At 29.7% G+C, this 27,303-nt stretch overlaps 1 protein-coding gene across 12 annotated transcripts in view; it reads right to left on the bottom strand.

Moving 5' to 3' along the window:
* The window catches only part of OtopLa (Otopetrin-like a), a 331,346-nt gene that overhangs the window by 193,500 nt on the left and 110,543 nt on the right, over positions 1 to 27,303 (bottom strand). For 2 of the 12 annotated variants that reach the window (XM_014431183.3, XM_014431184.3), the window contains exon 2: positions 8,756 to 8,846. The exons of 9 other annotated variants lie outside the window; for them this stretch is intronic. In XM_014431183.3, the coding sequence (XP_014286669.1) occupies positions 8,756 to 8,819 (64 nt within the window). In that variant the 5' untranslated portion in view covers positions 8,820 to 8,846. Of the gene's footprint in view, positions 1 to 8,755; positions 8,847 to 27,303 lie in introns of those variants that run through there. One more of the 12 variants, XM_014431188.3, reaches the window with a different exon arrangement.

The following is a 27,303-nucleotide window of genomic DNA, read 5'->3' on the forward strand; positions in this document are numbered from 1 at the left end:
ATTTAAATATTTTTAGTTTGAGCTATCTTACCCAAATTAATACACGTTTTAAATAATTTATCCATAAACAGAAATTAATATGTTTCTTATATATTATATATTTCTTACAATATATTACTGATATAAAAGAATAGTTTAATATCAATGTAGTTAGAAACTCATTTATAAAAAAAACATACTTTTTGTTGCATATACTAAATTTTGAACCACACATTAAAAAAAAAGTATTAATTGAGTGACTGAAAATTTCAATAAATTCTGCCATATACTAAAAACATTATAACCGCAAAAGTTAACCATACTTCTTCAGCTAAAAATGCGTTTCTGACGTTATCTGACTGTTCCAAGCCATGAATCAGTCCTTATCCGGAAGAGATTTTTAATCTTAATCAAGAATTTATGATAGAATTTATTTTTCTTACACCAAGCGTCAGATCATCCAACAGCAGGTCCAGAAAACTGGAGCAACAACATAAAACATCGTTAATCATTAATTAATGATACCTACATAGTATTTGAACCATTTTAAATTTTTCAATTTAGAGTTGCATTTACTAAGAGATGAAAGAAATCGGAAAAAGAAAAAAAATAAGAGAAAAAAAAAGTTTTTAATCATCTAGAGAAAGATTACTTCACACCACCTTGTTCTTCCAAGATTAAAATGCACCATTACCGTAGAACATGTATGGCTCTTTACAACTCTAGAATTATGGATTGATTTTTTAAAATGAAAGGCAATACATACAGGTGAAAAGTATAAAAATAATATATGAAACATCAAAGCTAACCTTATTCGAGCTCTATTATTTCTGTTATACAAACTGTCAACATGGAAACCGAAGAATTTATAAGCATTTAGTCCATGAAAAAAATCATTATGTCTATTTTGAATGTCTTGTGTAATGAAAATAATTACTAACCATAAATTTAGAGATTTAGTAGGAGTATCAGTTAATTTCTTCTGATACCAACAATTTAATTGTAATTTAAACGACAAAGAACTGCCATGAAAGGCGTATTCGTGTAAACATAACTAGCCCACAGACAGTACAGGACTTTGATAGAGTTTATGGCATTTGTGAGATGGTTTGTTAGAAACAATAATGATGTTTTACATACTGAAATTGAAATCGTAAAGCTAGGCTTTAAATGAAGATGACAACTACAGCTTGAAGGACGAAGCTGGATATATTTATAGCCTTCCAGGAAATGTAGTAAAAAAATAATGATATTCTGGAGAATGAAACATAGCCAACTAGAAACTAATAGATAATGTTATACGTTTAGTAAAACTGTAAAAAAACAACAACATATTTTATTACAAATCATGAAATAAAAACCACAAAACAAAAAAAAATTAAATCAAAGTCATCGAGAAAATATATAATAAAAATATTTCAATACTAAAGGAATTAATAATTCAATAAACAAGTTTCATTTTATGAAATAGAATAGAATTCGCTGTCGGTCCAGACGTTAACGAAATAAAAATCCACATAAAGACTTATTTATTGATATTAAATTTTACTTCACGTTATTTAAAAGAATAAATATATAAAAATCAAGAAATGAACAAGATTTGACGTCATCCTGCAAGTATTTTGTTTCCATTATACAATAGCAAACCTTATTCTTGCATTCAACCGTGCATGAGTAATTACCATACACGATAATAATATAAATTAATGTACAAATTATAAAGCTCAACCGCCTACGACTGGAGGAAGATCACGTATTTCCAATTTTCTGCTATTAAGTAATTTATGCAACTCTTCATATCCACCCACTACTTAAGCAGATCTTTAAACCTCTAAAGCAACCAATTATTTTCACCATTCGGATTCTAGACAAAATGTTCACTCCTCTTACAATTTCATACCATTGGAATGTTAAGAAAAATTAGTAAAACCTTGTGTGGAGAATTCCTTTATGATGGGACCAACGATTTAAGAATTAATGACACGAAATTACAATCTGTGAGTTTTTATATACTTTTTAATTATTTATCATTAGGTTTCATTCATAATTCAGAGAATAGTCTTTAATTAAAATGTCTGGCGTATGTACCATAGAACTTTAATTACAGCTTTTGGTGCAAAATAAAACAATTCTTCCTGTATGTTTGTTAACTGGTCTATTTCCGACTCTAATTAATTTATTTTTTAAGCTAAGCTCTTTAGACAATTTAAATATCGTTGAAATAAGTATTTGAAAAGTTTCGGGAGACGTATAGTTTTTGAATTATCGCATTTTAAGTTTTCAACGATTCATTCATAAAGACCTTAACATCCCATTCGTTACAGATTTGACCCAAAACAGATATGCGTCTTTTTATTCCAAACTCCTTAACCATCCTAACCCATTAATTCTTAATCTTTCATCCTTAACAATCCCTGATAATCCTCCGAGGCGTCTGAAAAGAAGATGGCCACGGGACCTTCTAGTTTAAATTAATGTTTGAAGTACCACCAATGGGTGGTTCCTTCCCAAGATTTTCAAGTGTATATGAAACATACTACATATTTACCTGTTGTATTATTTTGTACAGTTGTAAATTACAATAAATAAATAATAAAAAAAAAAAAAAAGTTTTCAACGAAAACAATTTTTTATGGTAATCTGCGTAGAATACATTAATAACAAGAGTAATTCCAAGGTACATCCGTATTATTGACAATTATGCTTAAAAAAAAGGTTTTGTTGATATATTAGTGATTATTTAGAATTTTACGTAAAATGTACACTTTTTTTAGTTATGCAGAAATTAAAAAATTACCCTATATTTTCTCAAGCATGTAATACGTATACATGTGAAAAATTAGAGGACTTTAGACCAGAAGAGTCCTTAATATAAGTTTCATCCAAATCCATTTAGGTTCCAAATTCGATAGGAAAAAAAGTTCTTCATTTATTGCACTGCGGTACACCTCTATTGCCTACAAAGCAGGGAAAAGTAGAAATGAATAAATAATAGTGTTGAAATGACTGACTGTTGCACTGCGGCTATCATGCAAGGGGTGCCCGATTTGGAACACAGGCCTCTATGAATGTAACCCTAATAAGTAATAAAAAAAAATATCAGAACCGGTCCATCCGTTTTAAGGTTTTGGTGCACAAAACAATGCCCAAAAATTTGTTTTCCGGCTCAGAGAGGTCTAAACCGTTAAGATCTGTTGAAAACGGAATAATAAAAATTACAATTGATATACAAATGTATTCCCTAATATTTTAAATTTACACCAGAGTGACCGTTTTGACCACGGAGTTGATAATATTTTAAAACTTTTAACACAACTACATACGATTTTAAGTATAATTTATTTTAAACTCTCTGGAGTATTTTTTCACTGTACGATATAACGAGCGGTTTTTTTGTTTTTTTTATAGTTCAGCCATTTTCATTGCACTATATCTCGCTAAATATATGCGTGAAGTATTTGGAAATTCGACGAACCATCATTGTAAAAATATTTACTGACAAACAAAATGATGAACCTGATCAGAATGCGAAACTCCTTTGTCTAAATAGTGACGGTTAACATTTATGTAACAAGAGTTACATATAAGATAAGACATATAAGATATGTCTTGTAATTATTATTTATAGAAGTTAAACACAAAATTCATTATATTATCCTTATTCATTGTTTGTTTTTGGCTATTTTTACAAATATAACCACTAGTAAATAATTGAACTTATTTACTAGTGGTAATTCTGACATCTATTCATTAATTATTTTTTTCTTCTAACTGTTAAAGTGTTTTTTCATTAAGGAATTTTAGAAAGAGTAATATTATTATTATTTTAATAATGAATATATAATACCAAACTTATTTTTGTACGTTTGAGTCACAAATTGTTTTTTGACTTTTTCAAATTTTTGATGTTCCTGTGTTATTTATGATCTTACTTTTTTTTATTGAATTAGATTAAAAGAGAAAAAAACACCAGTAATTCTAGAATTTAATTTAAACTGTGAACAAAAAAAAGTTTTGATCTAATTTCTCCTTACAAAAAAATTTCACCTTATGCCATCAAATAAATAATACCAGCAAGATTATTTCCGAAATACGTTGCGTCCTACCACTCATGAACTGTACACGTGTCTAAGAAAAAATGGACGAGTAGTAGAAGAATAAGAGATGATAAGACAAGAGAGATGAAAGTAACAAAACAATTAAACATTTAAGGATTAAAAAAAAATTCTGGATTGGGATCGCTCAATACACGTAAATAAACAAGAACTCTTACACATGGTTAAGACCTATTTACACGTTCCGATCTAATCCAATCCAATTTCCGATTTAACACAGATCACTATTGGCCCCGATGAGACTCCCTACATGATCCGACTCTCGTGGTTGCTTTCAACCTTGCCTAGAACCTGCGAGTCTAAAAGAAAGTGTTATAGTTTGGCTGTCCTAAATTGGACTGTCGGATAGCGAAGACAAACGATCGAGGAACATATTACACAGGTTGTAATTTTTTATTATAGATCAGGATATCGGATTGGACGGAAGGGAACTTTAAAACAGACATCGACATTGTTTGAACATAGATATTTTGATTATACCACCAATGTTCTTAGAATATCTTCACAAAGTTTATTTTGGGCTAACGTTTGCAGTATGCGTTAATTTAAGTCTACACTGTGAGTTAGTCGCATAGGATAAGCTGTTTCTACACGAACTGTTATTTTTTTCTAACGCGCAGTACATCGGCTCATAACCAATATATCAGCAATATTTATGTTGTATTATTAAATTATGCTGAAAGAAATTTGAAATACAATTTTAATACAATGCAATTGTTTTCTATATTTCAAGGAAAGCAAACGATGTAAAAAAAATACTAAAAGAAAGAAATCTGAAGAAATAATATACAGATTGTCAGTCTTCATTCTCATCCAGCCATATTATTATAGTGAAAGGAGATTTAATTAAACAATTAGTCTTCCCACGATTTTATACATTAAGCGAAAACTCACGTATTAACATTAGAGTGCATAGGTAAATGAATAATAAGTAGACCTATAGTCAGTAGTATAGGGTTAAAAAAAAATTAAATACTATGATAAAATATAAATTGCTAGTGACAAATGAGTAGCAATGGCAAATAGACATTGTCATTGTTTTATAATGTAAAAATTTCACATTTTTGCATTTAATTATTGACTTTTTTTTTTTTTAGTACCCTCATCTGGAAAATGTTTTAGCAGGTACAAATATAAATATAAAAGTTATATAGAATTGCTAAACCCTTTAGTACAAGAGCTGGGAAGAAAAAAAGACAGTTATCTCACCCCAATTTTTGATTACTTCAATGAAAACTAGGTACAATTACTAGTCAAAATTGATGAGTCTGCCAAGTATAGGTAGGGGTAATAAAAAATGGCGGCTGTTTCAAAACCTTAAAAAAACATTAATTTTCATTCGGAGCTCTATATCATAAAAACTACCAACAACACCAGAAAATCTAAGAGAACATCATTTAAAGAAGAGTAAATTTGTTGAAAATTAGCTCTAAAAGAGCTATGTACGTCCAATAGTTCTCGAGATATAGCTTTTTAAAAAGCAAAATTTCTTTAAAATCTACTGAAAGATTAGTAGTTAGTTAATTTATTTTAAAAAATATGTATCTCAGGAACTAAGTGACGTACAGATGTCTATTAGCACATCAAATTAAAGCTAGTTTAATTGACTATAAAAAAGTTTCTGACCTTTACCTTCGTAGGAATAGTAGTTTTCATGATATTTGCTAAAATAAATTGATTTATAGTTGTTCGGATAATAAGTTTGATTTATGAAAAACATCATTTCAGAAACTATTGAACTTACATATGTCTGCCAGCGCTCAAATTAAAAGTAGTTAAATTTACTACAAAATAGTTAATTATGTTTATCTTTGTAGGAGTAGTAGTTTTTATGATATTTGACCAAATTAACTCATAAAATGTTAATTTCTAGTTATTCGTATAAAATGTTGGATTTTTAAAAAATATATCTCTAGATCCATAAGACGCACATATGTCTTCCAACACTCAAAATAAAGGAAATTTAACCTACTATAAAGTAGTTTATGACACTTATCTTTGTAGGGGTAGTAGTTTTTATGATATTCACATATTAATATAAATTTGGCAAATGAAAATTTGTCCGAACAACTATAAATCAATTTATATATGTATATATAGTTGACCGTAAAAATTGATATATAAGAAGATGGTCAGGGTTGCGGTCAAAAGTGAAACAAAAATAGTTTACTATTTATTTTCCAACGTTTCGCCCCACTTTGCAGGGCTTCATCAGGGCTAAAAAGATACAAAATGATACTATGATAAGATACAATGATAGGAATAAATTGTATAAATTGTATCTTATCATAGTATCATTTTGTATCTTTTTAGCCCTGATGAAGCCCTGCAAAGTGGGGCGAAACGTTGGAAAATAAATAGTTGTAAACTATTTCTGTTTCACTTTTGACCGCAACCCTGACCATCTTCTTATATATAAATCAATTTATTTTAGGAAATTTCATGTAAACTATTACTCCTGCGAAGATAAACACTATAAACTACTTTATAGCTCATTAAACTAGCTTTAATTTGAGTGCTAATAGACATCTGTACGCCAAATGGTTTTTGTGATATAAATTTTTCAAAATAAATTCACTAACTACTGATCTTTCCGTACGTCCTATACAAAATTTTTTTGAAATGTTGCATTTTAAAAAGCTATATCTCGAAAACAATTTAACGTAAATAACTCTTTTAGAGCTCATATTTTAGAAAATTTACTCTTCTTTAAATGACGTTCTCTTAGATTTTCTTGTTTTGTTGCTACATTTTAAGATATAGAGCTCCGAATGAAATTTTTTTTTTTTTATCGCTTCGAAACAGCCATCATTTTTTATTCCCCTACCTATACTTGGCAGACTCATCAATTTTGACTATTAATTATACATAGTTTTCATTAAAGTAATCTAAAATTGGGGTGAGATATCTGCCTTTTTTCTCCTCTTGGTACTACTTTTTTTACCCGGAGTTAACTTAAGGTTTGTTAATTTACGCCTTCTGTGTGCACAGTCGTAGGCGCTAAATTGCACTTCATTTATATGTCGAGCGACGAGGGCCCGCTTTGCTGGTGGCAAATTATTGACTTATTAATAAAATCATTGTTTTTAAAGCATGCAGCTTTTTATTTATGTGTTTTAGATAAAATTACACACAGGCTTCGATGGACGGAAATATTGCCATAGTCTATGGTCTCTGAATTATTTAAGTAGAACAATTTTTTGTTAAGTTTTTTTTATAAAGAAAAAACATTTCATTTATTCAAATAGACATTGAATTTTTAGAAAAATCGGCGTTTAAAGACCAATACTAGAATTTATTTATTTTGCCACCACTACACATGCTGGTTTGTGTGATGCCTGCATTCCATGCAGATAAGTTATGAGTGTAAAAGTCTCTATAACATACTCAAAAATAAATTATTTTGATCATTAAAATATTGAAGTAATATATAATTCATTAAATAAGGAATATAAGTATAATGAAACAGTTATTACAACAAGAAGAACAGCTAAAATAGGAAATTTAACTTCTTTTAGGAAGAGTATTGAATAAATTTAAGATAATGCGAGAAGAACGGTGAATGCATAAGGTAGGTGCCGTAACCGCCACAGTGATTTCGCTAGTGTCTGTGGCTGAGCTACGCTTCTGAGGTACTCGCTGTTTTATTTATGCGCTTGATGAATTATGTAACGAAGACGGGCCTTCTGAACGGTGCTCCATCCTACTGCTCGATTCCGGTTAACTAACAGATTTACACAGCCGGTTTAAGAAAAATAGTAAAAACAACAAAACATTCTATGAAAATTTGTTCAATAAAATCTACTTTAATAATTATTTAATCATTGATAAGTTAAATAAATTCGATTTCATGTTTTTTTTTTTTTATCTTGATTCTAAATAAAAACTATAGAAGTATATTAAATAATTCAATAAAAAAAAGTATCAAACCAAATATAAAATCACTATGGTAAAATTAATTAATACATTATTAAATTAGTTGATTAACGCTTGATTTTAATAACTAGTGGATATCAATTGTTTTATATAAATTAAAATGGGGATTAAACAATGTTGATAATGGTTATATTTTTAGAACAATTTTTGGCATTCTACAATGCATGAATTCAACCTCTGGTTCGTTCAATAGCCGGGGAAAGGTGAACACCTGAAGGACAAAAAACAATTCATGCCATCCTGCAACAAAAGAGTGACGGGTCAAGGGAAAATTTTAAAAATCAATAAATCTCATTTTAAAATTTAGGTTAAGGATATGAACATATTTCTAATTAATACATTGTAAGAGGTATTACGTATCAACAAATCAGTAATTGAAAAAAAATTGTGAACGATTCCAATAAAGTTGTCAATAAAAATTCTCAATCTTGTTTAAAAAGAACAATCCTTGAGCTATAGGTAAAATTGAACATAAACTATTCCAAAAATGTATATGTTTATTTAATTCACTTCATAATGACAAAATATTTTATAATTTTCATCATATATTCAAATAGTTTCGCTGAAAGGTTATGAATAAGAAATTTATTATTTCAATAAGTCTAGAAAGCAATATATCAATGATCAAAAATAATTGTAAAAGAAAACAGTGGTGTATAAAACTCAAGCAAACTAAAAAAAATAAATAAAATTATTAGAATATTTTTAATTCGTATTTAAAATACCATTGTCCAAAGATGTCTCTTCTTTCGCCATTGATGCTGGAAGATCAGTTTTCAAGCTTTCCATGTCTCAGCTTACTGGACGAAGCCATCCCTAACACGATTTAAATTTGTCATAGAAATCATTGAAGATATAATTTAAAAAAAAAAAAAAGGAGAAAGAAGAAAAACTTAATAATTTTAAACAAAAAAATTAAATCATGAAGAGAGGAAATAAGTAATTTTTTTTTATGTGATCAGTGTGATTTAAGTCAGCAACCTGATCTCTAAGACCTTAGTTCACATTATCGTTAACACAAACGAGGTTTAATGCTGTCTGTATACCAGCTAAATGGAACCTCATCATTTGCACTTAAAGGGATGGTCTGGAGGCTCCTATTGGTTCATGGTAAACGGAACATTTAATTAAGTACGAGTAATTGAGGATTGATTTATTGACACTATGATATGAATTTAATTAATAGTTTGACATCCAGGAACCAAGTCATGCATGGAAATTATGTTACTTTTAGTTAAGTTATATCACTATTATTTGAGTTGGCTGATCGCAAAACCAATTAAGCACTACAAAAATGTATTACATGTGAAAACAACTTTTACAGAGCTTATTTTTCAAGCTAATTGCATGAAACTTTGGTATATCGATACCAAACTTCGTTTTGAATCCAATTTCATCAATACCTTTCCAAAAGTTGAGCTATTTTTAGAGGGCTTTTTTTTTTTTTTAACTTGATAGAGGTTGCTAATGTTCGGAAGATTTATCAAGTTATAAGTAAACTTCCTTTACTATTTTTCCTTTTCCATTGAACTTTCTTAGGATAAAAGAAGCAACTCAAAATACTTGAACAAAATAGGGGGCTAGTAACGAGGAAAAGAACTCGAAGAAAGGAGCGTGAGTTGACGAGATTTGCAGCCAAAATGAATGAGCTGTTGCCTTTAAAAGTTTGTAGTTAGGGAGTAGAGCCGTGGACTTATAGAACCTCGGGCCTCCAACGCCATCGATTCGATTCCTGTCTGGTGAGAAAGGGTTGACTTTTATTTACTGAAAAATTTGACTCTCCTATTCCAGTTAAAATAGCTTAGTTACCTGGATAATAACAAAAAAAAATTGTTGGTACGAGTCTGGATGAAGCTCTGATCAAATTGATATCAATACACGAGTTATGCGGCTGTCACCAGAGTTTTGCAACATCCAAGAATTTTAGATACGTTTTTAAAAGTCTAGACATTTTTTATCTACTATAGTATGGAAATACACAGAGCAATAAAAAAGTAATAAAATTTCAAATTTGGACTAAACGACTTCTGCGATTGGACGGCTCATTTATTTTATTAATAGACATAAATTTAAAAAAAAAATACAATTGTTATATTTTATTCAGTCATTTACTTCATAATGGTTTGACAGCTTTATAAATGCATGACAATATCAATGAAATAAACAGGTGAAAATATTAAAACAAATTCTACAATGTATACTATTTATAATTGCTGGAGAAGTTCAAAACAAAATACTTTCTCTACTTACTTAATTCAGCAAATTTTATTTTCCCTTAATTTTTTCTAAAATATTCAATTTAAATTTTTAATAAAATGAATAGGAAATGAAATCGATTATACAATAATTAATGGCAAATTTTGTATTTCTATAATTCCGGTATCAAAACATGAATCTGATCAATATTTACCGAAGTAATGAAGGTTCCATTTGATTAAGGAAAATGTACAAATTTACTTTATTAGGAAAATGAGAAAAAATTCAGGAGAAGATAAGTTTTAAAAAGTAGAATTTAAAAGAAGAGAGGAAGATATTTGAATATCGGATGGTATATAAGTTACGGTCTGAGTCAGCTGTTATTTCGATGTGCGATCAGCTGGTCGAATGTATGTAAGAGATGTACCGAACACAATAAAGCGAGAATACCAAAGGTAGTAAAAGGTAAGACCCAACACGAATTACTTTTCTTTTTCACAGTAATGCACTTATTAATTCACTTTTTCTTTCTGTTTTAGAGGGATCGGAAAAAATAAATAAATAAAGCGACTATTTTACAGCAGTTCAAGCTTGTTAGATCTTATTCCTTCCTCTCTTTTTTGACATTTTGCTTTCGCTAATACTTAACTTATACGTAATCAATGCTACAAAGTAAACGGGAAATCAAAATTAATCTTGGGTAAGTAAGTAAATGAAAAGTGATTACTCAATTTTTCTCACTTTGAAGTACTTCATTGCCATCATTTTATTGTAAGAAGGCCAGCGCCTAACCCACTAAGATACCCCACATCTATATAACATAATGGTCCACCATATAAATAATGACAATATACAGTTTAGTTGGTTGGTTTCCCAGTTACTGGGCAGATTAATTATATGTTTCAAAAATTATTACTAATTGGATCGTTATAATTACGTTAGGAGTTCCTTAGTTAAGGTGACCTCGAACAATAACAATCAAAATTATACCAACATTGACAAAACCCTCCATCTAAAAGACTTAAAAAATAAATGAGAACCGTGTTACAGAGGACACGGCCGAACAAAGGCCTATCTTCCCGGTGACGTAACTGGAGTGGGTTGCGTAAAGTGAGAATATAGCAGAATATTATTGTGCCAACTCTAGCAGCCACTGTTGACAAGTGGCCAGTAACAGATCAGGGGCGCTATGGTCAACGATCTCAACGCCTCTATTATACTCGTCTCACGGGAATCGGATTTCCTTTACAAATATTCAACACATAACATCGCGACAGAGAATGAACTTGTTTTGTGAGGATAATTAATATCGTCGGGGCTGGAAATTTATTAGAGAATCGTTATTAAATTTGGAGTATGGCTGCAGATTTAAGCTGCAAAAAATTTTTACTTCCCGTTACCTGTGTATGAAATACATAGTAGTATTACGATAGTGAAAAATTTCCAATTCCAGTTTTCGACGGAAATATACGTTTTGAGGTACCCTGAGTTCAAGCACCCAAGTCTCTTAAAATGTGGTGGGTGGTTAGCCTAGCTCAAAAACTAAAATTCGTACGAAACTTAAATTACATAATTAAGGTACTTTTTTGATAAAATCAACAAACCGGAACTGCTACTTATTAAATTGATTTTTCATATTTTTCCAATTTTCTCGAAAACAGCTCCAACAATATTGATTTAAAGTCAGTATATCAATAAAAATTAAGTGTTCTCCAAACTCAGATAGGTTCCATTTTCATTGAAATGATCTTAGAGGGCTAAAAAGAGGAGTCTCTAAAAAATCTTGTTCTAAAGTACAATTTATTTGAAAAAACAGTTTTTATTGTTAGTAATAATAAACAATAGATAAAGAATAATAAAGAATTCTATGAATAAATAAAGAGGAAAAATAAATTATCCGATTCTAACAGAAAAAACCAAGATAGCTCAATCTTTCCCGACACCATTACATATAATAAAGTAATGCGAATAAATTCACTTCAATTTTGTTTGTTTGAATTTAATGACCATTTTACATTTTGGCTAGTAATAAAAAATGAATAAATATAAACTATGAAAGGATTTGTTAGGATAAGAAAAATAATTGTTCAGGGTTGAAAAAACATTTCCGGTAACAGGATAAGTAAAATAGACGTATTAACTCATTGGAAAGTCAAAGATTTTAGAAATAATAATATTTTACATAGAAAGTCGTAAGAGTTCACTCTGATAAATGATTTAGTTGCCATAGTTATTTGATAGTTATATTAAATATTGATTCTATAATAAATTAGCATTCAACAATTCAGAATGAAAATTTTTAATCTGGTATATTTTTGGCATACTTTTGAAAAGAAAAATATTAAAATTTTGCTACGATAATCATGTCAAAAATGCTACTACTTGAAATCGGAGTAAATCGAATTGTCGACTGAAAAGCTCATTTCGAAAATTAGTCCTGGAAAGTATTATCGTAATTGGAAGTATTTTTTTTAAAATTATTTATTTATTGTAATTTACAACTGTACAAAATAATACAATAGGTAAATATGTAGTATGTTTCATACACACTTGAAAATCTTAGGAAGGAACCACCCATTGGTGGTACTTCAAACATTAATTTAAATTAGAAGGTCCCGTGGCCATCTTCTTTTCGGACGCCTCGGGGGATTGTTAAGGATGAAAGATTAAGAATTAATGAGTTAGGATGGTTAAGGAGACGCATATCTGTTTTGGGTCAAATCTGCAACGAATGGGATGTTAAGGTCTTTATGAATGAGTTTATTTGTGACGTAATAAGGAGCATCAAGGATTTTACGTAGGATTTTGGATTGTAACGATTGGATGCAGAAAGAATTTGATGGTTTGGTGGAGCCCCAGAGCTCAATTCCATATGTTCAAATTGGTCTGATTATTGTAGTGTATACTAATATTTTGTAGTGAATGGGAAGTTTAGAGCGTTTGTCAAGTAAGTGTTGTAGCAATCGGAATCTACGAGCAGTTTCTTTTCGTTTCAGTCTTGTGTGTGGATTCCAAGTAAGTCTCTTGTCAAGATGGAGTCCTAAGTATCGAATCTGTTCAACAGGCATTGGAAGTATTAGTATTGGAATGTAGTAAGTATAATTATAATATACTTCAATTAACCATTTAGTATTTCAATTAGCGACGTAATGTACTCAGACTTTAGCCCCAGCAAAGATATAAACATGTTGAAAGCAACAATACTCAAGATAAAAAAATGGTTTTTCACCATTCGTATCTAAACCCAGAATAATGGAAGACGTTGATCTTGGTTGTACTTTAAGACATGACTAGTTTATATAAACCAATCAATAAAAATATTTTTTCTATTGTAATTGATGGTACTACATACCATTCATTAAACTGAAATTGTAGCAATGATAAAAAAAAACAAAGTCGAACGACCAAAAAGAATGAATATTAAAGCCTAGAAAATTCTCTGTGAGTAAAAAAAAAAAAGTTCATACGACACAGATTACAATTTATGGCAGATATGTGCTGGATGATACAGAAACTTTTCATAAAAGTTCGATAAAATCGACTGACTGGAAGTGCCATTTTGAAATAATCGGTTATACACATTTTTCCGATGTTCTCAAAAAAGCTTTAATGATTTTGAATAAACTCAGAATAACAATGTACAATTAATTGGTCTTTAGTATCAGCTAGGTCTTATCCTCGATGAAATAGTTTGAAAGGACAGGACTTAAATGCCTAATTTTCAAAACAGCTCCCTTTTTAATTTTTTTTAAAATAATTAACATTATTTCATTATTAGCGGTGATAAAAAATGGATAAATATGAACCATGGGAAATTTGATAATGAACTAAAAGAGGAAACGGTTCTTTCCACTTGAGGTTTATGAGGAAAAACATTCTTTACAGACTGCAGTTAGAATGTAAAAAGTAAAGTATATACTTATTACATAAATACATAATATAAACTTAATACATAAAAATTTCATCTTTTTCGTTTTCAAACGGTTATTGTAGTAAATGACGAAAATTTTCAAAATGCTGCGAGCAAAGGAAGGAAATTATAAAAAAGGAGAACATGTTCTTCTCAATTCATGCGTCTGCTTATTGTGAACAAGGTCATTGTTAAAAGTTTTTTAACAGTTCGACACCATAATCTCACCGAGAAAACATTCAACATTACGCTTAAAAATTGACAGATGATCCAGAACTGGAATATAAAAGAGCCACAGAGCTCCTATGGAGAATATTTATAGTATTATATCAAATTGCAAATCAAAAGTTTTTACTCTTCGACGCCCACCAGATCCACCGGATATAATCCTCAAAGGTAAAAATGTGAAATGGAATCCTGCCAGTGAAACAGTAAGATACCTGGGAATTCACCTAGATCGCCACCTTACCTGGAATCACCATATCAACATCAAACTAACTCAAACTTATGCAAGGTTAGCAATGCTATATCCTATCCTAAACAGAAATTCCAAACTAAAACCAGAAACAACTGTTCTTATATTTAAAACAATCTTCAGGCCACTGCTGATGTACGGCTGTGAAGTCTGGGGAGCGGCATCCCTCACGAAAAGGAAAAAACTACATTATTTTCAAAACAAAGTCCTAAGAATCGCAGTAATGCTCCTTGGTTCATAAGAAATAGCCAATTGCATCGCAAATTACAAATGGAGTCAATAGAGGATTATATCAAAAACGGTTCATGAAGTTCCAATCCCAGTTGCCGACAATTAATGCAGTGACCTACAACCTGGGAAATCCAACCTCAACCCCCGAAGACTGAAGCCCAGACTGCTGCAGGACATTCTTTTAGAAATTTTAATAAATATAAAATAAATTCATAGTCACACTACCTCTATTTACTTATTATTATTATTCATTTTATTTATTCATTATTATTGTTATTTTTTTTTCTTTCCTTTTTCAAATTAACTTGTTTCTTTTTACTATTAGAAGTCAATTGTTTGTTTTATTTAAGTGTACCAATATCATTATTCTTTGTTATTAATTTTACTTTCCTCTTTTATTAAGAAGCATTATTCTTATCTATTTATTTTATCATTTTTTTTCTTTTAATAAGAATATTTTATATAGTTAGGGGTGTCATTTGTATGACTATACCCCCTCATAATAGACTGTTAAAAAATATACATAATATAAGTTATATCAACCATGTAAGGCCCACCAGGCCGATCTGGTAAAAAAAATAAATAAAAAAAAAATTATAGATTAAATCCCACGCAAAGTAATGTTCAAAACATACATCCCGACCGATAGCAATTAAACTTAATTCTGAAATGCGCTCAAAACTTCATTTTAAATTCATGGTGAGATTCAATATCTTGAGATAATAATCTACGAGCTAACACTTGAGATGGAAATATAATTAAGATAAACAGAGCCTCGGTGTTCCAAACTGAGATAATCTCCTGTCAAAGGTCATAACCTCTGCTATTTTAAAGTTCACTCCATTCCCTGACCTGTTGAAAAGACTTCGGATATCTGTGAGAATTTATCTGGATGATAAAGTTAAGTAACGGTTGTGTAACGACATTAACTTAGTATTTAAAATCTGATGTACGTTTGCATAATATTTGACAAAAATAGGAAGCAATTTTGTAAGGATTCATGGAATATGTTAATAATTAGATGATGAAACTTTTCACACTCAAAAGCATCGAAAAGGACTTATAACCATCTAAACACAGATAATCATACAGTCATTAGAGCTACATTGATAACAATGGAAATAACCCCGTCATTTCAATACGATGATGTAATATTCATCAATTAATTCAAATTTAACGTTTAAAATTTCATGTCCAGTGATGCGGCGAGAGGGATGCCCTGGGATCTCTTGAGCTCTGCTCTACCCCTCACACGTGGGGAATAGAGTGGGGTCAGGGATCCTCAGGTCGATTGTGTAAATATTGTATATATTATTTTATCATTATGCTATTTTATTTATTTATTTTTCATACAGATAGTTTGATTTTGTTCATCTTGTCTATTCTTTTGTTTGTATATATTTTAAGAGAGTTTTTTTTTCTTCTCTTTTTTATTTTATTTTTTTAAAATTTTATTTATTTATTTTTTTATTTTAGTTTGTATGAGAACATTCATCACTATTACCTATTGCCCACATCTGTGTGGCAGATTGTAATATCTATCAATACATAAATCTATCAAAAAAAAAAATTCATGTAAGTAGTTATGTATCCTTGCCCAAATCAACTACTGCGTCATCAATTGAGATGTTATTTCAAATGCGGGCACCTTCAATCGTTGTTCTCACGGAAATGAACTAGAATGACTTCAAGGTCACTGTGATTGGGGCTTTGTCTGGTAACAAACTGTTCCTTTGGAGCTGGAAACAGCATTACTAAATAATCATGAGGGGTTAACGAAGTGGATTCGTCTTGCTATATTCTTTCATATCGAACGCTTACCTCAAAGTGGTGCTAAGTATATTCCTACTAGCTTTACGAAAAATACAATTAAAGGTTCTCTAGGAAAATTAATTGATAAGTTGTAATTTTCCTAAAAGAGGAACCTTTTATTGTATAGTTTGTATAGTCAACTTAGCATCACTTTGGAGTAAGCTATCGATATGAAAGAATATGCTAAGACGAATTTATCAATAATAAAAATTGAAGTTCAAATTTACAAACATCAAATAAATTTACAAACATCGTGGTTATATAAACTACACAATACATAAATTAAATATACCTAAGGATATCAAAATATTTTTATAAGTATATTGATATTTATAATTATAAATGTACATTTAAATATACACCTCTATAAAAGTAAGTATAAAATATACCTCTTAGGTAGAGGGTTATCGGTTCGTTGAGGAGTTTTGTTTTTTATTGGATTGTTTTCTTCGAATTCTAATAAAATTTCTAAAGTTGTTGTTTTATTGTTTTCATTATTGTACATTATTTTATCAACATTTCGAACTTAATAAAACCCAAAGTTGTCTCAAGTCGGAAAAAATATTTGAATCAGCGGAGCTTAAAAACAATATTAACAGTTTGAACTAATGATACAACTAAGGCATTTTTTTTTTCAAAGGATTAAAATGTTTAGAAACCAGGCCAAAATTAATTGTTTTGTTTACTTCAACAAAACAGTACCTTCATTAGATATTTTTTTCTCAAAACGGTTTTTCATAAAAACAGGCGATGAAGATTGGCTTACATGTGCAAATTTCAAGCGTAACAATAAATCGTATTTATCATTTTAGTGTCACAACTAATGATGTAGATTTTGATACTACTTTGTTATGTTAAGTTTTAGGCTATTTCCTAGGTAGAAAAAACCTTATAATGGACTAAAAATTGAATGAACAACTTATTTTGAATTTAATATCCAAGATTCCAATCCAAATATTCACCTTCAATTTTTTTTTGTTTAACCAATTGTATTATATTTGTTAAATAAAATATAAAAAGATTGTTTTCATTTCATCATACAACGTTACAGGTGTTCCCATCCTTGAAATTAAAAAGACAAGTCGTAAATATCTTATTTATTAGTACTATTGTTTTTTTGTTTTTTTTAACTTATTTATCCATTCAAGTGTTTCCTGTAACCGGCTTTTTTATATATATTATCATTTATATTTTATATTTTCCTTTTAATCTATGTGTTAGTCTTATTCTCGTAAAATTTGTTTGTTTTTGGTAAACTGATCTACTGCTGTGACTATGAATGATGGTCTGATCTCACATTACCGTCTAATATTGAATTTGTTTAGGGGGTCACTGAAGAGGATCTAGGAGGGTGAATTCCGGAGAACGAATTTGTTGATCGGGTGAATTAAAAGATTGTGAAAGGGTGAAATTGGAGGAGCAGAAATGAGAAGGAAAAATAGGAATAAATTGAAACATTTGTATTTGTTGTACAGACCGAAATTGAATGTAAAAGGAAACTGTAGAGGAAAAAAAATTGTTTATTATATCTTATTATTGTATCTCTTTTTTTCTAATTATACCATGTATGTGTAATTTATATATTTCCGATTACGGATTGATAAGTATGCTGTATGAGATAGCAACCTGATGTATTTAGGCAGCATAGATAAATAAAAGAATATGAAAGTATTTCTCTCTCGGCAGTGAGGGTAAACAATCAGTATGTTTTAATCATCACAAGTCCAAAATAATTAATTTCACTTTATTAAAAATGTCTATTTTCTTATATTAACTTATAAATAAAGCTTTTCTTAACCACAAAACACAATATTCACTATACTCAGAGAACACTTATTTTTATAATTAAGATGTTTAAAAGAAATCTTCAGGAATACTACAGTTTTACCCACTTTCTCCATGGTCAATATACCAAGAATCTCACCACTAATGAAGACTACTTTAAACTATCACATCAATTAAAAATATCTCTAGCAAAAAACCAATGAAGCAAAAAGTAATGAGGGAAGCAAAAATTAATGTCATCAAGTTAGCATTATATTCCTGATTTTATTTAGGTTTCTCTTAAAGAAGAAAAAGAAAATCTATCAGTCTTAGTTACATTCTATACTCCCTCAGCGCCAAAAATAATATCAATTATCATTTTCGAAATCGGTTTGGTGCGAAATATACCGAAAATGGAGTATTTGAGACTACCAAACGACATCATTGTTTGTCAAACTTTTTTCAGATGAAATATATTTTTTTAATAAATGAATTTAACTTTGTAGAATTGAAAGTTGAAAGTTATAACAAAATTGTTTGAAATTACCTCAAAATAAAAAATACTGTACCATGCAAATATAGTAAGTACCATTTGTAACTGGTATCATAAATTGCAATAAAATAAAATTCATCAGGCCTTAAAAGTAGGAACTTATTATTTGTCATATAAAACCTATAACGAAAAGAAGAAACAGACGTGACCTAAATTCAGATAAATAAAAATTACACCAATAAATTGATAAAATTTAGTTTTCCGTATTTAAGAAGATTAGAATCGGAATTAATAAAAACAACTTTGAATAAAAAAAATCAATGATAATACTATTAAGTAATGTTTACATGATCTCCATTATAATAAAACATGGGAAAATAGTCCATTCATATTCATGTACAAAAAAAATATTAACAAGTAAAAAGTAGAAGCTGCTTTTCTCCATTCTTACTTCCTTTCTCAGTAATAAAATATCTATAATTAAAGTAATTTTCTAATTTGAAATCAAATGTTTTTTCTTATGAGTTCCTTTCTAATTTTTTAATTAATAATTTAAAAATAATTAAGATGATATAATTCGGGACAAGTGCGTTTCAGGGGTAAGAGTATAAGAGATAACTTAAAATTAGTTAACATCTTGCAGGGCTGAAGTCCATGGCCCCAATAGAACAAAAAAAAAAAACAATTATTTCTCGCCGATTTTTAATTACTTTTAATAAAAACAATATGCAGACAAGATTCAAAATTAATGACTCTGTCAACTATAGTTAGGGGAAATTAAAAAATGGAGGAAATTCCGATACAAAAAAAATTATTTTTCAATTCTTTTAAGTAAAAGAAATTGTGGGTTTATTTCCGACTGAAAATGATTCAGTTTTTACTTATAATATAGAAGGGATATTGCAAATATAATTGATAAGCAAATATTGAAGTATTTCAGATGCACGCCCATGAAGTTTATTTTATATCAGAAAAACCTACAATTTAAGATCATTTTTCGTTCGGAACTCCGTTTCTTTAAAAACACATCATAGTACAGTATTTTAAATGGAGCTCCAGAAAACTAACAAATATAATAGAGAAAGAAAAATATTTAAAAACTTAAGAAATTTTTAAAGTCATTTTTTCGTAATATGAATGAAAGGAAGTGAAGACCAATTAGCGCCTTCAAACTTATAACTTACTTTGTTATGAATTCACTTAATTTAGGAGAATTAAGATACACACGAATTCCATTACAATTGGTAAGATACCGCAATAGATTCCCAGATCCAGCTGGCTAGACATAACAAACAAACTTTAAATAGAGCTACATTCGGTGAGTTAAAAAAAAAAAAAAAAACATGATAGAAAGAGTACAAATATGTTGCTATGGCGGCAAAATATAAGATTTCCAAATTTTACAAAGTTATTCATTATTAATAAGAAAATTAATCAATCCATTATTTGATCAGTCGTTATTTTTCTTCGTTACATTATTAGGATACTTTTAAATTTACAACTGATTTCTACAACATTTTAGAACAGGGAACAGAGAGTATCCAACAAGCCAGTAAACCTCGTATAGATGTGCATGACCAAAACGGTAATAAAGTTCGAAACGGTAATATGATTTAAAACAAGACGATTCTCAATAGGTAATAACCTATCTTATTTAATTTAGTACTAGAATACTTTTCTAGAAACGTGATACATTCCGGAAAGGGTTTAACTTCAGGGGGTAAAATACTCGTGCTCTGTGTGCTGATGTTTTGGAATTATCGGGTGAGGACAACGAAACTGTATAACTCAATACGAAAAGATTGATAAAATCGAGTAACGAACTAGATCTAGAAATAAATACGGAGAAAATAAAATATACGGATTATCTCTATCGGAAGTCTGGTGAGTCAGTTCATTTAAAATTTTTTGAGGTTAATGACTTCCATTGTTAATGAAATATTTATTAATTATTCATAATATTGTACAACGTTTCGGGACCACTGTCCCATATTCATGAACATGCATAAACAGATTATGGTACAATAAAATTAATAATAAACATATAAACACAGAAACTAGAACACCGAGAGAAATAAAAGTAATCAGAACAACAAAGAAAGATAAAATAGAAAAACCACCAAGTCAAAAAAGAATCACTGAATTTTATAAAGAAACAAACAAAAATATTACACTAGACGACAATAGAGAAAAAGGACAAAAGAAAACAAATAGTACTACAATACATACCAGTCCTTACAAATAAAATTTAAAAAAAAACACTGACAGAATATGATCATATAAATATCAGAACCGGTTTATACAACAATAATAAATTACAGAATAAGCTGTCAAACATGAAATACAAAGTTGATAAGATGGAAAAACTAAACGCAATTTATAAGATAGATTGCAGAAATTATGAAAAAGTATATATTGGTGAAACATCTAATAAACTGTAAACTAGGATTAAGCAACATATCACCAATTGTAAAAACGCTAAAAATATAAATTGCACAGCTCTGGCCTATCACAGCATAAAACTGAACCACGAATTCAATTTTGAAAACCCAAAAATAATAGATACAGCACGAAATACAAAAAACAGAAGATTTCTAGAAGCCATATAAATAACAAAAACATACAAAACACATTAAACTATAAAACTGACACTAAACACTTAAATACACATAACGCCGACATTATAAATAGACTTAACATAAAAATCTGATGAAATAAACAGGTTTATGTAAAAAATCACTAAGTTAATATTGAATACAAAACAGAACTTGTAAAAAACAGGGAGGTAACCAAACAGCACACTGGACATGAGATAAGGTCCAAAGAGGTAGTAAGAAATATAGAGTGATGATGGATGTGCTAAGGAGAAGTGAAGATGCACAAATGGTTGACATGATTTCCCATATGAAATCATGAGGTGAATATTATTGTATAAATTAAAATAAATAAGGATGAAGATTGGTGTTATGATAGTTTTATTATTGTTGTAGGTTTTAAAGTGCATGAATATGGGACAGTGGTCCCGAAACGTTGTACAATGTTATGAATAATTAATAAATATTTCATTCAAAATGGAAGTCATTAACCTCAAAAAATTTTAAATGAATAAAATATACGGTTAGCAGTAGAAGCAGGAGCCATTTCAGAGATTTAGATATAGGAGGAAATATATTTGAACATGTAGAGGGGTTTAAGTATTTAGGTTTTACGGCAACTAGAAAAAAAAGAAATAGATGAGGTAATAAAAACGAAATCAAAGGCGGGAAATGCTTTCAATTTCGAAATCGCTCAGTTCACACCTTCTGCCCAAAAACCTAAAAACTAGAATCTACAAAACTATTATCCCTCCTACTGTTCTTTAATACACTAAGGGAAGAACAGCACCTTATGGCTTTTGAAAAAAAAAATTGTAAAATACTCATACCGAAAATAGATGAGTTAACTGAAGAATATAGAATACAACACAATACTGAGTTCATCCGGTGACTATAATTCAGGTTGTAGCATTGCGGCGAATAAGATGGACGTGTAAGATTGCAGGGCTTAGTAATAGACAGATACGTAAAATGCTAATAAACATTAAACTAACGGGTAAATGTCTGAGGATTGGCCTGAAGTGTAAGGATTGCGTCAAGACTGTTCTGATAGATTTCAGTTTGGGGGGGGGGGGTAATCTGTAGAGAGCGATTGGTGGTATAGGCATCGAACTTCACTAAGCCTTTATTATTATTGTTAACACAATTTTTAATAAATAGTAGGATTAAAATAAAAAACAAGAAAAGAAATTGAAATCAAATCATAATAATAGGAAATTCCTTCTGGTAATAAAACAGCACTACATGCATATTATACATTTATATCTTTTGTATAAAAATAATTGAAGATTTCACGGGAGGAATGATTTCCAACACAAAACATTTAAACAGAAAAAAGCAAATGTTAATCAATCTTTGAAATTACATAATAAAATTTCAAGATTTTCTGGATATGTCAAATTTCTTTTCCCTTAAAAATTTCCGGGCATGAACCGGAAACTCCCAAACAAATTATTTGATGAACACTCACTGGCTGATGAATAAATTCTTTTCGGTCAAAAAGTAAAAAATCAAAGAAACAAAGAGCACCTAAAATATAACATAAGATACCTAGAAATGACATTAGCAAAGGAATTTTCATAAAAAAATGGACTAAATTCAATCTACAGTGAGCTCCACAATTTTTAGATACCGGTAATGTTTTTTTTCTAAAATATTTCAACAGCGATAATAATCAATATGAAATATCTCACCTTTACGAAGCTTTCATCAACTAACATAATTATGATGAAACGGAAAGAAACTGTAGAAACTTCAAAACGTAAATGAGGACAATGATAAGTTTTATTCCCGAGATATAGGGTGAAGAAACCCCGGCGTGGCAAACGTGCACCTTTTGAGATACAGGATCATCGAAAGCAGGGAAGAGAGCTCCCAGGTAGGGTTCATTGAGTTCCATCTGAACCTGACATCAGTAACAGCAAAGAAATTGGACGGGAAATATTGTGTAACTCAACAAACCTGAACAATGGGGCGCAACAATAGTCATCAGCAACTAAAAGCGTCAACAGCTCTAAAATGACTCCATTCAACATTATTATTAGTTTTGATATCATGTATTTGCTGTAATTTAATTGTTCTGAAATCTTATTTCATTTAAATTTATGTTCGATTTTTTTCGTGAAGATGGCCTCGTGACCTTACATTGTAAAATGAGAGTTCTACTACTGGGTAGTTTCTCTACATGCTGTAGCATATCATTATAATCTTTCTTCAAATTTCCTTGTTGTATTTTATATACAGTTGTAAATGTCAATAAATAAATAAACAAAAAAATTTTTTTTTTCATGACGTTTTATTCTTAATCGATATCTTTCACTAAACAACTAACTACAACTTTACAAGAGAATATCAAACCCTATAGGACTTATAGACTAGAATTGTGGGGGAATTAAAAATTTTAACATCAGGCGCATTCAATTCTTTCGGTCCAAAGTCCTTCGGACATAAGTCATCTGGATAATAATGCTCCATAATTAGTAACCGACAATGTCCTACACCATAACCTTAGTATACCTTTTGTCTCGGACATTATTAAATTCAGATTTACCACATCCCATGGTGAAACTCGCTTATCATCCTAATCTCCAAACGAAATCCTTATCCAACTTAACCCATCCCTACCGACCTTCCCAAAACGGCAGTGACCCAGAGATCTACTGTAAATACTGGTATTAGGTACTGAGCGTCTGAGACTAGCGACCACTTTCAGTCTTCACTGGCTTTCAATACCAGAAACGCAGTTTAAAAGAAAGCGCTTGAAATTTCCGGATTTCTGTTTTTTACTTCACAACTGGAGAGAAAATATACGCAAATATTAACTTTGTTTTACTCCTAAAAAATATTTACCACACTTTGATAGGTCACTCTGTCTGAATATTGTACTAATATTAAAGTAAATGACGGTTATTATATATAAATATTCCATATTTTATGTAGTAATATATGTCAATATCAAAGATAACCAAATTGTCTATAGGAATAAGAAGCAATCACCTGAATCGGACTAGTATTAACGATTATAGAGCGAAGTTAGTTGTTATCATTTATGTTGTTATAGTTACTGTCTTGTTACTTCATCTATATATTAATTGATATCAAAGTTTTAATAGTGTTCAATTAATGTATGTATATACATCCTCAAATACAGCAATAACAAAACATTTCCGGGTCTTCAAGTAAATAAGTAAACAGTAATAAAAACAGTCATAAACTCGAAAAATATTTAAAAGAAAACCATTAGTAACTTTATCCGATAACTGAGTAATACCATGAAGGAGACGAAAGGTTGAGGCTAAAGAAGACACCCTGCCGGTCGCAGTGTATTGTTTTGCAACCCTACGCTATGGATTCAGATCTCTCGTTGTACCCTTTGGGTCAATATCAATCCAATTGTTTGGGTTAAGGTTTGCTAACATTCTTTCCAATACGAAACTAATGTTTATGAATTTCTTAATGAAGGACTTAGTCAAGTATGGAGTTCTTCTGCATTGCCTTACACATGCGGAAAGCAAAGCTTGGTTTTGAGTTCTCTAGGCTGATTGTAAACATTTAACATAGGAATGAATGTGTTTAAGATATTATTTTACTTTTGGTTTAATATTAATTTTGTTTTTTCTTGGATTTATTATTTTTTTATCCTTTAATTCATATACCTCTGTAAATATGGTGCGAATATTTTCTCTAATCTCTATTACCAATTTCTGACTGTATATGACAGAATGTCATATGACACATTAAAGAAATTAAACTAAATTGGTCATTACTTTGGCTTGGGGCAACATGTCCAAGGGAATGTCCATTTTAGAGGTTTATAGTTTTTTTTTTTATGTAGTAACGTTTTTTACGTAAGAAAAAACTTTTTCATGCAAAAACAAATTTTCTCGGAAACCTATAACAATACATTTTTTATCCCACATCATATGTCTACTCGTTTCTCAAAACCTTCAGTTTTTTTTTTTCCAATGCATTTTTCGAAGACCTGTATATGGATTGGTTATTTTTACCGCACACTATCTAGATCTTCAACAATAAAAGCTTTCAAGGCAGAATAAATATGATGATCACGACGGGCAATCAAGTGATGCCCAAACAACTTGAATGCATAAAAATAGTTTAAAACTCTTTAAAAATTCAGTTTTTGTTTTTATATACAACTATTATTAATTTCTAAGTCTTAACTGTCTGATTTCATTATTGAGAGGAAATCACCTGTGTTCACGTCTATGCGTTATACGTCACGTTATATCTCTTTTTATTTAATATTCGAATCCATTTCTGGTGAGTATCGAACCGTTTCCTCTTGGTACTTTCCTTAATTTATTTCCGCTAGCCAATAACTCAATTTTGAAAAAATATCACATCGTATTTTATACATTTTAATATAATAAATAAGCGGTATGATCTCTAGAAAGAGAAAATATAAGATAAAAAGGAACATTCAGTCCTCATACAAATATATTAAAAATGATTATCGTTAATTTTAATACTTAAATTCGCTGTTCACCAACATGCAATCCACATATTAATCCATAATAGTCGAGTTTTATTCCTAAGGTTCAACTCGAATCAATGTTGATTTATTTTCAAATATTGTCATGTTATACAAGAAAAGGGATGATCCAATATGAATATCCAAATATATACATATGTATTTAGTGCCCTTCCTTTGCCACATGGAAAAGGGGTAGGGCTGGGAGTATTACAATACTGGCCCAGGAGCCGCTGGCCAGGGGGTACAAAGAACGGGGAGGGCCGCTTCACAGGGTAAAAAAAAATGTGTGTTATTCCAAAATCATTTATAAGCGAAAACATTCAAATTCATGTAATAACCAAAGCGAGAAGCACTAAAAATCAAAGATAGTTAAACTATTATCATTTTTATCCATTTTATTGTTCTGTTAACACATGCATAACAAGCCAGGTTTATTCAGCAAATTTCAAGTTTACTTTTAAGTATTCAGTCGAATCCAGTAATCTTGAATACAATGAGAGTAAGGAGCAGGGGCACATCCAGATCCAAAGAGTGGACAGAACTCAATAAACGATGACAAACTTCAATGCCATAAAAAAAGAAGATAAAGGTGCAGAAAACGATGGATGAAACACAGGGCACTAAACAAATCGATCTTTATTATTAATGTATTTTTTTTCTATTCTAAAGAAAATTAAACCACATTTTTGCAGATAACATGACAATAAATAGTTTCCATAAAGAAAAAAAAAGAAATAAGTTATAAAAACAAATAAGAACTATCTTTTGAACGAATTTAGATACAACACTGTTCATTTATTTATTCATCATACTAACCAATTCGAATTGTTAGGAGTAAACAAATATCAAAATATTGAATACATTTTAAACCAAATCATTGAATACCAAGTTCTGATAATTATTAAAAAGTTTGCAATCAGGTTGTCAATTAATCAGATATCCACAAAAAATATACAACTGTAAATATTTAATCAGCTGTTTTAAATGTAAATTAATGATCATAGATTAAATAATTGTTAATAACATTAATAGAATTGTTTGATATTGATATAATAGGGTGGTAATTTAATCATTTGCTGATTTCCAATATCTTCTTTAAAAGAGCTCAATAAAAACCTAACCAAGTATTACAAGGAAATACAAGAGAACTGTATTGTTTGTAAAAAATAAAAAAAAACGTTTTTGCATTATTGTTCAATGTATATGATAAATATATCTTTATTTGTTATACTCAGTGAATAAAAATATAACTAGATCTTTCCCCCTTAAAGTTCAATAATATTGTTTATAATTTGATTGGAAA

Source organism: Halyomorpha halys, unplaced genomic scaffold, assembly GCF_000696795.3.
Source record: "Halyomorpha halys isolate HHAL.00 unplaced genomic scaffold, Hhal_1.1 Scaffold949.1, whole genome shotgun sequence".
Taxonomy (NCBI): domain Eukaryota; kingdom Metazoa; phylum Arthropoda; class Insecta; order Hemiptera; family Pentatomidae; genus Halyomorpha; species Halyomorpha halys.